Source organism: Cyanistes caeruleus, chromosome 1 (genome assembly GCF_971803275.1).
Source record: "Cyanistes caeruleus chromosome 1, bCyaCae1.hap1.1, whole genome shotgun sequence".
Taxonomy (NCBI): domain Eukaryota; kingdom Metazoa; phylum Chordata; class Aves; order Passeriformes; family Paridae; genus Cyanistes; species Cyanistes caeruleus.
Genome location: NC_141701.1, coordinates 23,824,950 through 23,837,427, shown reverse-complemented (window position 1 = coordinate 23,837,427; position 12,478 = coordinate 23,824,950). Strand labels below are relative to the sequence as shown.

Genomic DNA, 12,478 nt, shown 5'->3' with positions numbered 1-12,478 from the left:
GATCATTTTGTCACCCTACTTGTTTGGTGGGTGAGAATTAAATCAGGAACTACTTTTAACAACTCAGTCCATACAAACCCGTGGAAACCTGTATCCAATGTGCTGAGGGAACTGGCTGATGTAATTTCAAGGCCACTCTCCATGATATTCGGAAAGCCACAGATATCAAGGATCCCAAATGACTGGAGGCCTAAAACCCCACTTATTTATACAGTTTTAGAAAAAGCCAAAATAACATTGAGAAGATCTCTGAGCCTATTTCTTACATTCAGGAATTTCCTGTATTTCAGCTTGCACACGCTGCCTTTTGTCCTTGCACTAGGCACCACTAGAGAAGAGTCTGGCTCTGCTGTCTCTATTGTCCCCTTCAGCTGCTTATACACCTTGACAAGATTCCCCCCCAGGCTTTTCTTCCCCAGCCTAAACAATCCCAGCTCTCATCCTCTCCTGGTTATTTCAGACTTCAATCCTATTATTCCCTGGCCTCTTTTGGATACCCTGTAGTACATCCATGCCCTCTCATACTGGGAGCTCAGCACTGTACATGCCATTCAGACGTGTCTCACTGGCCCAGGGTGGTGGGGCAAGATCACATCCCTCCCCCCTGCCTGATGCATCCCAAGAAGCTCTGAGTTTTTGAGGCCATGAGGGCGCTCTGCTGGCTCATGCTCAACTTTGTGCCCACCAGAACCCCCAGGGCCCTTTCTGCCACAATGCTTTCCAGCCACTTGGCCTGGTGCCTGGGTTTTTCATTCCTCCAGGTACAAGACTTTGTATTGCCCCACACTGAACTCCATGAGGTTCCTGTTAGACCATTTCTCCATATTAAAGTTCTTCTGAATAGCAGCACAGCCCTCTGATGCAAAAACAACTCTGCCGGTTAGGTTTGTAACAGTGTAAGGATCTGCATTGAGAGGGTGCACCAGTAAAAACAAGCTTTCAGCTTGGCTTCATGTCACTGATTACAGCACTTCCAGCACAGGGTTCAGCCAGCTCTCAACACACCTGCTCACCATCTGCTTCACACAGTCCATAATTCATTGCTTTGGGAAGAAGTTATGGAGGACAGTCTCAAAAGCCTTGATAAAGGCAAGATTAACAATATCCACCACTCTCCCCTTACCCATGGAGCCAGTCACCTACGGCTCAGTACTGTAGAAGGCTATCCAGTTGTCAGACATGCTTTTCCTCCCGTAAGTCCATTCTGACTACTACTAATCACCTTCTTGTTCATTTAGGAAATAGTTTCCAGGACTATTTGCTCCATTACCTTCCCAGACACCAAGGGAACAGTCTTGTTCCCCTGTATCTTCTTGTCTGCCTTGAGGATAGGAAGGACACTTGCTTTTCTCCAGCCCTCAGGAATCCTGTCCAATGCCAAACCCTTTCATACAATTAACAGCTTCACAAAGACATCAGGTAGCTCCTTCACCAGTCATGGGTGCATCCCATAAAACTGTGTATGGTACACTATTTTAAGCATTTCTTACCTTGAGACTTCTCATCCAAGGGTTGGTCTTCATTGCTTTAGCATTTCCCACAGGGTCAGGGGCCTACAATCCCAAAGGACAGCTTCCCAGTAGACATCAAGGCAAAGAAGACATGGAGTACCTCAGCCTTCTCCATGTCCTTTCTCACGTGGGTTCTGGTCCTGCTTAGCAGCAGGCCCACGCTTCCTCTGATCTTCCTTTTGCAGCTGGTGTATCTGTGGAAGGCCTGTTGCCTTCCACATCCCCTGGCCAAGCTCAGCTACAGGCGGCTTTGTTTTGCCTTCCTTAACCCCATCCCTCAGCATCTGCACAGGATCTCGGCCCCCTCACAGGATACCTGTACTGGCAGCTTTCCATACAGATCTTTTCATGGTGGTGCATGGCAGGAAAATTACAGGCAGTGGGGCATGACTTGAAACAAGAGGTTCAGCCAAGATATGGAAGAAATCCCCCCACCCCATGCACATTTCAGGTGTTTTTATCTCTGTCCTGTTCACCTCCAGAGTTCCTGCATGTTGATCAGGAAAGGCAGCAGTCAGCAGAGATGTGCAACACTGCTCGGATGCACATTACCACCTGATCAGCAATGCAAACCAAGTTCCAGAGCAACTGCTGTACTAGAGCGAGCATTGAGACACTCGGAACTTGTACCTGCCCCCTGAACAGGACGCTCAGACATTTGCATTTTCTCTAACCTGTAACACTAAAGAACAGACTGACAATGTTTAATAGGCCATTTTTTATTGAGGGTTAAGATCACGTTTCCCCACAGTGCGCAGAACGCACTATGAAAACAAAATACAGAAGATCACTTTAGTAAATACACACTGGTTAAGCAATGCTACCTTTTTTGGCAAAGTGCTGTATTTTGTCTGTTTTCAGCTTGTGTTAAACTATTAAAAATAAGAGCCACACATTCTTCCATATCAAAAGGACTGCTACAAACGGAGAAGTGGCTCTGGAGAGAAGCTGCCATATATGCATAGACTGATGTACAGTATTAATCCCAACTGAAATGTCCCTTTTGAATCTTCAAGTTTGCTGTGTAGAAGGCACAGTTTAAAATACAAGTCTGTCCATTGACCAACACATATGAAAATACAATTTCAGCAAGATTCAGGAATATCAATCAGTATGAGACAGTGCAAGGCCTCCACTTTAACAAGAAAAAACACACACTTTAATACAATTCAAAAAACCATATAAAAAGCCACACAGCTCACTATTAAAACAGAAAACCAAAACAAATCTAATTGCCCAATAGCTCCAGGCACAAAACAGGGCTAGACCAACATAAATATGTAAAACAAATTAACAAAAAGCCATTGATGTAGTACTATCTCACACAATAATATGGTTTCCAATATTACAAATTGAGAAGCACAGCTTTGTGCAACAAAATAGTTTATATCCTGAAAGATATAGGTTTTCATCACCAGAAAGTCATCTAGTAATGCAGTATAAAAAGATCAGTATCTCCCAATTCTAGGAGCAGTCTAAAGTTGCATTTACTTGCCTACTGAGAAGAATAGACCAAGGCTCTCATTTTAATGCCTGGGAGCCTTATACTCTCAGCTCCATCTCCCCATTAGGAGTGAAGGGATTACTTACTCCTTCCAACACAGGGAGGTGGAGACTCCATCTTCCTTCATTGCACTTTAAGAAAATTAAAGCTGAAGGAAAGTAGTTACTTTTATATAAAGAAAAGTAATACAGGAAAGCAAAGAATTTTCCTGAGCTAGAAAGTTGGCAGCAAGGATAAGGAAGTTTAAGCTAGACAAAAAGTTGGAGTGATAAAGGTAGATAATCTGAGGCAAGTAAGAGTACTTGTGAACAGGTAAGAGACTGGTGAAACTACAGCTATTTGCAGATAAACCAAAGTATTTGGACCACATGAGAATTGTTGTGTAGACATGGGAACACACTGCTAAAAGAGCAGTAACAAAATATCTCTTTTGAAAACTCAATGCGACCAATTCTGTTTTCTTTCAGTGTCCATGTGAATTCAATTTGTCAAGAAAAATCAAAACCCAAAAACTAGTCTATCCAGGAAAGCACCTCTTGCTTTTACATATTTAATTATTTTCAGCATCCCTTTGTGACAATCCTAATTCCAGTAAAGCAGCCCATCTGCAGTGAAATATAGGTTATAATTGCTATTCCCTCTATGCTAAGTAGGTCTCACAAATTCCAGCTGCAGAACACACAACAGTACCACTACATCAAGGTCAATTGAACTGTTGGGGTTTTACTCCAGTGAAATTGAAGCATTTGGCTAAATTTAAATACTTCATAGGTCTGGAACAATTCACATAATTGACCTTGCTTTATTTCAAAGACTCCTCACATGACTCCTTATATCAACTTCTGTCTAAGAACTACTGGAAGACACAGCTGAGTGTAATGTTAACACTGTAATGCCCTAAGCACTAAACACAAGGGAAAACAGCAAGTCACATTAAATACTGGCAGAAAAGGAAGATAAACTTACTTTTACTCCCCCCCTTATTTCAGTGCAGATTTCTGCTTCCTTATTTCCATAGCCATTTAATCCACTTCCCAGATTGAACTGTCAGGGTTCAGCATACCACTGGCTGCTGTGTAACAGCTTTTGTTAACAGGTGAACTTCACCTGTAGTTGTAGCTGGCAGTGCCTGACAACTTCCAAAACATCTTGCACAGTGTTAAGAAAACTACTTGATAGCTTTAAATGGCTTTTCTTTCCTTTTGGCCCATGGAATTGCTATCCAGTCCTTCTGCCTCCAATGGGCTAGGAGAACAACCATGGTGGATGGATCAATTTCTATACACTCTGTTATTGCTGCGTTTAGCTCAGGATCCACTTCTCCTTGCCTCACACTGCCCTACATTTGCAGTCCCCATTAACTTGGATTTAATTTTCATAGAGAGAACGAGAAAATTAGGAGAACTTCAAATAAAATCTTCCTTCTAGCTACTTCTGAGCTACTCTCAATCTGTAAATATGAGACTATCTAATAGTAATTTGTAGCTCAGAAATAGCTGTCTATCAGCCTGACTTCTTTGAAGAGCAGTCAGCTACTGATGGGATTAACAGAACAGTCAATCCACCATCTTTTTCCTTTAACTAGACTAGAGACTAAATGAGATAGGGCAGGGGAAATACATGCTTCAAAGACAGAAATAGAGAAACTCAAACTTTACCTAGTAAAACCCAGTTCAGTTCTCTGTGTTGTACATCTGCATATTACCCAAAGGTTCACACTTCTTCCCACTCCACTGTGAGGTACTACATCTGTAACACCAGTGCCATATTGTACTGCAACAATATTGGTGAGACATTTAACCCTCTTTCCATGTCTATATCAAGTACCCAGCACACCTACACAGACCTCACTAACTCAAGGAAGTTCTAGGAATTTAGCTGAGATGTCCTTCCTGAAACAGGTCAGCGCAGCTATGTAATATCCACTGGCAGCTATAGTATTTCCTTGTTAGAAAGTAATCATATATACTGAATACAGACAGATACACAAGCTGTCAAGTACTGGTCATTAAAGCACATCGCTAACCTCAAATTTTCTAACTCCATTTTGATTAATGCAAAATGTAACTGATTTCCATCTCAGTTAAGTTTCTTTAAAATACCAACTAAGAACCCATCTATACATCATAGTTTATAAAACAGCACACAAACTATCGTACTGATAGGCTTCCAAGACATTGATATTTAACATCAACATTTAGAACTTGATGCAAGATGTTTGGAGATTTATGTGTATTTTGAAAATAATGCAACACTAGTTACGATTGTGTTTGAGGGATTGACGATCAGCTTCAGATTGACCACACTTACCTACACATGAAAACAAGAGCAACCTAAGAAACAATTAGACCATAGATTAAAACCACAAGAACCATCAGTAATTGAACTGACGCTGGCAAGGCTGGTGAACAAACAGTCCATTGTGCTTGATTTGCCGAGAGTGGCAATCCCTGGTAAGGTTTTGGCGACGGAGACTGTTTCTGTTGAGAGAGTGTCTTTCATTATGTTCTTTTATCCAGTGGGTAGGACGAAAGCTCTTGTTTTTTTCCAGAAAAGTTGAACTAGTAGCAAGAGCCGTGACATAGCAGTGAACACGCTGTCCCGTTTCATTTCGAGCCTCCAGTCTGGAAACGTAACAAGTAGGTATCAGTCACCACGGAGGTGCATTGGAAAGACAAGCAAAATAAAGCATAGAACATGGACATCAACATCCAGCATTTCAAAAGGGTACCCTTATTCTACTGGACAGAGATTTGGGCTGAGGTGAGGTCAAGCCACTTACCACACTGGTACGTAATGTGTAGTGCTGCTAAATCACTTTCTGTGTGAGGGCCCCACAACGGCCTTAGGACTTACGGTGTCTTACTATACTGTGCTCTTTCTTCCCCACACCACCTTCCTAAGCCCAAGATGCAGCACAGATCAGAAATATGTGGCAATGTGTGTCACACTGCTCCAGCTTTAGAAGATTTGAGAGTTATCCACTAGGCAAAGTTTGTTTTAAAATCATCTTGAACATATATGGTTCAGCCTGAAAACAGAAGCATACTAACGAAAGTGCATTTCAACTGTCAGCCACACAAGTAAATCCAAACAATGTTCATGCAGAGGAATAGAAAGGTAGACCAATTGTGACACACATGAAAAACAACTTAGAAGGATTGTTCCTCAACCAGGCCCCTAAATTTCATGAGCAGTGAGTCAGCAGTTTTGGCAAACCCTTGCTTCATCATGCACTAGTGAAAAACAAACCAGCAGCCTATGCAAGCAGTGACTGACATATTGAAAAAGGACTTCCCTACTTGACAGAACAATCACTGGCATTTCCTGAAACTTCCAAAGTAAAGTTAAAAATAACCTAGCAATTTTAAAAGCAAAGCAAAACCCTAATCTGAATTCTAGAGCTGGTGTGAGACCAGTGGCAGCAGAGTTTCTTGCCTTCTCTCTCCCCGCTCAGGGCCCAACAACCAGCTGTCAACTGGTCAGTGGTGCCCAGAAAAGATGTTTGCAAGACCAGGAATTTGCCCAGGCATGAGCAAGAGGTCTTTTGGAAAGTCTGTCTTTCAACACTAGAATGACTTTATGATAAAGTCTCTTCTGGAAGAGCTTAGCTTGCAATTATTATATGATGTCTGTAGACTAAGTCAGGTCTGCCACACCCATGGTATGCCCTCTGTAGCCTTACTCTGGGGGGCTGCAGGTGCCTGACACAAAGTAAGCTCTTCTGCCTCCTCCCACTCCACACTGGAGGGAAATACACCTTGTTATCAAGGGAATACTCCCTCCCTTTCACTTTTTTATTATTTTAAATATACTAATCGTGCTTTTGGATCCTTGGGTAGCTTGATATAACTGACTGAAGACTAGAGGCTACAGAACAGTCATATGTGACATGCTGGTCTTCCCCTGCTTATTCACTGGATATTGTCCTAAACCTAGTACTTGAAATATCAAGCAAAAAAATAAGTTAATAACAAGCACAAATCAATTCACAGTGCCTTGTAAATACATTCTTTGCAGATTACACCAGTTTGATTTACATGAGGGTACCTGCAAATATGGAACTATTATTTTCTATGTGGAGTGATCCCTTAGTACATCCAACAGTGCTGGGGTGCTGGAGCAGTGCTGGAGGTGGAGCTGCAAGTGAAGCCTCGCTGAGGAAAGCTATTAAGGAGCCAGGAAGCCACACCACAGTTATTGCAACCTGTATTTCCTAAGTATACCCTTAGCTAGCAAAGGGCAGCAACTGTTAATACAAACTGTTGTGGTTTTGTTATGGAAGAATATGACTAATCTGACAAATAGGGAAGTTTATACAACATCCTTTTGCTTTGAAAGGAATTTAAAATTAAAAAAGAGATTTCCTCCACAAAAGGAGAGAAACTGGTTTAAACTTGCAGGCTGATGATATTTATGCTTCCCACCCCCCCACCCCCCCCATCAAATACCCTTCCAGCAATGGTTTGCAAACCAACACTGGTTGGTTCTATTTACCATCGTAAAGTGATACTGGGATAGCAGAGGTGGTTTGAATTAGCAAAATGGCCACATACTCTTCCAAAATGCAGCATTTTGGTATCTTAGGTGCATTTGGTAGGCTGGCACTAGTGAGCTCCATGCACTGAGACAACAGGGTTGATGAGTCTCCATCATATTGTCAAAATGGAATCTTAGAGGGGCTGTGTCTTAAACCAGACCATCACTACATACATTTGCTGCTGCGCTTCCAGTGTCTATTTTGCTAGAAAGCAGAAGCATCCTGTTCATTGTGCTACAGAACCACATCTCACAAGAAACATTACAGGCTTCAGACCCCCAACCCAATTATTTCAGTAATTTTTCTGTACTTAGCATTTTGGTTTGTTAAAGCAGATGTAGTTAGGCTTGATCAAGTAATCATTTGGCACAAAGGTTAGTCCTAAAACCAGTATTGCTTTGGCAGACAAGGCTCTAGAGGAAGCAGTGTTGCTAGCAGCCTGATCAAACAAGAAGCACTGTTCCAAAGCAGTAGTACTTACTGTGCCAGTGTGCCTTAAGCAGCTTTTCTTGGCCCTACAATATTAAATGGCCAACCATTAAACCACTAGAGACTTCATAATAGTTTTCGAAACTTACAGTATCAGTGTAACCAATGTTCCCAAATTCTGCAATCTACTTCACGTTTAGACCTTAGTCTCATCCCAGCTGTCACACAAAATACCTGCACAAGAGCCTAGATGCTCTGACAAAGCAACAGCACAGAGTTCACTGTAAAGAAACTTACACACCAGCTGAAGAGCACCCCTCTAGCTTCCCCACACATTAAGGCAGCTTAACTGTACTGTACAACACAAGACATGATTCTTCTCTGGATGAATTTACATCAGTATTCCCAGTTCAAGTGACTGAAAAGTCAGTCTCTAACTTTGAATATTACTATTCATTGCAAATTCATATTATAGATAAAGTGGCTTTCTGACTTTAGCTAGGACATGACTTGCAGCCTACAGTACTCTTGCAGATTCCTTCAGACCCTCATTTTAAAGATGTTGTCTGCTCAGTTTCCCCCAGTTTGACTGAAGCCAGACCACTGATGCTTAATATCATAAACTGTCCTCCCTAAATAATTATACAAATCCCACTCCAAGATCAATAGTAGCTGTACTATACTTCAGCATTATACAGCAGCATGTCATCTCAAAGTCACCTCTTTCTTTGAATTAAAATCTTAAATATGTCAAGGGGCTGATCAGACATGTCAATAGGCATCTACCTACAGCGAATCAACCGCTATACTAATTTCTTTCTGTAAATCAAAGCTTAGTATACTGTGGTTTTTTCCTTTAGTTTTATTGTTTCTCAGCTTAAGAACAAGATGGTATGGAAATTCTTACTTTCTTACTTTCTTACTAACTGGGATTCACAAAACATCCAATTATTTCAAAACCAATGAACATGGGCAAGCATGGGGCCATAATGGCAAATATTCTATTTGCATAAAGCCATGTATACCATACTGGTATAGCTATATACACCAGCACCAAAGAATGTCAGTGCATGGCAAACGTACCTCTACAATAAACCCACAAGAATAGATTTTTAGGACCCAAAACCAAAAAGCACTTCTTACTTTGCTAAAAGTAGAAGATTGCAGCACAGGTTTTCACATTGAGGGGACTAAATTTTGTGTAATCTTTCTGTTTGCTTTTGCTCCATAAGCCACTTGCGGGTAAATTTAATCCTGCCCTTATCTATCACTAAGTTGAGGAATGAAAAAAATAAAACAAAGATGCCTCCCACCTAAACCCCAAGCCACTTCCCTGTCAGGATAATTAAAGTTCTATGTTTCATCTCACAAGATGACTGAAAGAGTACTGACTAGCAGTTATGAAAAACACACATAGCTGTGAAGGGGGCAAAGTGCTTTCATATCTATGTTACTGGCTATACAATTAACTGCCACCAGTTTACACAGGACTGGAACATGCTCTGCAAGGGAGTAATAAAGAGCCATAAATATTCACTGCAGAGCCAAACTGTGTGCCCAACTGGCCATCTTGTATAACATTTTTCTGAGCAGGGAGGCACCTGACCACTCTACACACCTTTGTGGTATTCATGCTTTATTCACATCCCCTAAAATAAGCTGGAAAATTCAGTATTAAGTGTCTAAGCTGATTCAAGTAGAAACCAGATATTTTCAGCAGCAGAGCTCCTTGACAAGAGAATTCAGACGTACCTGGGACTACCTGGTCTGTGAAACTCCTCATCCCCACATCTGGTCTCATTAAGGCTGTGGCAGGTATTGTGGACAGCATACACAGACATGCTGGGATGCTCTATTAAGAGGTTCTCCATCGGACTGGTCTCCACTTTGATAGTGGTTAATCCACCTGCAGTAAAACACGGGGGAGGGGTAATAAACCAGCTCTCCTCCATAGGACATGACTCAAACTGGATGAAGCAAGACTCGTTGGCCTCTGGCAAGTGTTCCAAGGGAGACGATAAACAAGAGAAGACAGGCGAGCTGTCCGTGGCTGGTGCTTCAACAATGTCTGCTTCCTCCACAGAACAATTAGTGCAAGTGTCTGCTGTAGGGGACGATTCACCAGTGGAGATGAACCCATGGATGTTGGTGATCGCAGGAGGTCGAAAACAACATAGTTGCATGTAGCCAGAAATGGAATATGAAAAAAAAAAAAAAAGGGGAAAAAAAAGAAAAAAAAAAAAGCACCCTGTTAGCAAAAGTTTTTACTTTTTAAAAGCAAGGGAGGGGAAAAGGGAGCTCCCAGGCAAGCCATGTTAGACACGTCAAACAAGTGTTATCAGTAAAGCTATACAATTGTGAAATAAGTCAAATACATTTTATTTGTACAAGTGGTTCTGATGAAGCCTGTGTCAGGCTTATAAACCTGACATCATTTTTCTCACCAATTTACACAAAATGTAACATTTGTTTGGAAGACACCCTACACTCTAATCCCACACTGGTTTTGCTGAGATGAATTTTCTCAAAGCTACTGGTTTGCTCATGTGGAAGTAAGACAAGCAAGAGCCAGAGCAAGACAAAAGCAAAATTTATGTCTGACAGACATCTTACCTATAAAGTCAACCAGAATCCACTCGTCATCTTCTTTCTCAGTGAACTCTGGCTCTTGGCTGGACAAGCTATCAATCTCTCCCATGAGCATGTTATTTAACCTCTGGAACATTACTAAGGCAGGAACAAGACTTTGGCTGGTAGTTCTTTATATCCAAGGTTCAAGGCACAGCTCACACTACTAGCAGAGTGGCACAGACTTGAGATTAAAGTGCATAGATGCTTTATCAGCTTAGGTACAGGACATGCAAAAGCATGACTTGTAAACAGTTTATGTGAAACCTGTAAAAAAATGATGACAAAGATCTTAATGACAAAACCACAGGTAATATCCCTAGAGAAACAAATTAAAAGCCCCTTGTTAGTGCAGTCTGAGGTACCAGTGAAATTTCTCCCCAAAGAGGAGAGGCAGCTTCACTGGCATTCACCATCCCCTCCCAGCTAGATACATAAAAAACACCCAATCCTAGGTCCCTCCTGGAGCTGATTGCCTTCATCTTAGACCTCCTCCCCAAGAAAAGGTGTGTTCAGCTGTCAGTCCCACCTTCTCCTAAGGGAGAAGAGGATTCTTGTACAGGACTCTTGTGTCTATGCTCCCCCAAGCTCCCTCCCTGTCTTCCTCCATGTCAGAGAGACACCAAGGGCAAGGACAAGTTTTCTGCTCCGGACAAGTCCTCTCCTCTGCTGACAGAGGAGCTCCTGTGAGGGCTCCCAGGGAGGCCCAAAGCAGTGTTTCTTGTCCCTTCCATCACACACATTTCAGGGCCACTTACTACAAGTTAACACAGTAGCAAGGCACATCCTGTCTTCAGGTTCAAAGTACACCACAGAGTCACCCCAGTGAGATAATTTTCACAGCAACCACCCAAGTAAGCCCAAGGAACACAGAAAAGTACCAGATATGTTTAACTAAACCCACTGCTTATTTCTCAATTCATTCCCCATAATCTACACATAATTGGTCACCATAAGCCTGACCTCTGCATCTTGCAGTTAAAATGAAAAATCCCATTAGTACTAAAAAGCTGAATGTTTAAACACCTCAGATCACCACATTTACAGCCTTTGATATTTATGTACGAGCCAATAAATAGAAGCCATTAAAGCAGGTGAAAAAATAAAAGACTGGGGAAAATATTCACTAACTTAACTACAAGTTATTTTTGCCCACCGCAGTATTTGAATCATCATAGCAGGTCAGAATTATTACAGATTAAATACCTGCTTGATATTAAATAGGAAAGAATACATCCATATAAGACAGTATGAGTGCCTGCATTCAGAAAGGGAGCAAGACACATGACAGTACACAAATCCAGATATTAAAAGATACAATCCATAAAGGGTATTATTTATAAATAGGCCAGTATACCCTAGAACTCTCAGGCCACACTAGAGAGTTGTTTGGGCTTCTTGTGTCATCTTATCCCAGGAAACCAGACCTCATCACCCACTTGTACAAGGTAAGGACAAACACTTTCTCCATGCAGCACTGCTCCTGGACACATTTATGCAGCTTCCTCCTTATTCAGACAGCACAGGATAGGAGCAGAATTTAAAGTAGTCTTCAGGAGCAATATGAAAAGGTACAGTGAAACTCAAGAAGTTATGCACTCTAGCTCCTCAAGAGAAACAACTGACTTCAGGAAAACACAAGACTAGAACCAACAGGCTCAGCTGCAATAGTGATACAGGTCTATTTTTAAGGACCAGAATTGAAAAAGAAATATCAGGTCTCTCCTAAAGAGAGCTACAAAAATAATCAGAAGTCTAAAGAAAATCAACAAAATTTTCAAAACAGAAAAGCTTAATAGAGGGAAGGAAAAACTTAGTAGTCAAATATGTGAAGAGGCAAACATTTATTGCAGTCTTTTATGTCCA

The 12,478-nt window shown here is 41.5% G+C and overlaps 1 protein-coding gene across 4 annotated transcripts in view; it reads right to left on the bottom strand.

Annotated features, from left to right (window-relative positions):
- Positions 1 to 2,214: 2,214 nt before the first annotated feature.
- TP53INP1 (tumor protein p53 inducible nuclear protein 1) overlaps positions 2,215 to 12,478 on the bottom strand; it is a 30,961-nt gene continuing 20,697 nt past the window's right edge. For 2 of the 4 annotated variants that reach the window (XM_086882134.1, XM_086882126.1), the window contains exons 2-4: positions 10,598 to 10,879; positions 9,737 to 10,088; positions 2,215 to 5,639 (exon numbers count right to left, since the gene is read on the bottom strand). In XM_086882134.1, the coding sequence (XP_086738260.1) occupies positions 5,390 to 5,639; positions 9,737 to 10,088; positions 10,598 to 10,709 (714 nt within the window). In that variant the 5' untranslated portion in view covers positions 10,710 to 10,879 and the 3' untranslated portion in view covers positions 2,215 to 5,389. The remainder of the gene's footprint in view (positions 5,640 to 9,736; positions 10,089 to 10,597; positions 10,880 to 12,478) is intronic. The other 2 variants (XM_086882146.1, XM_086882139.1) reach the window with 1 other exon arrangement.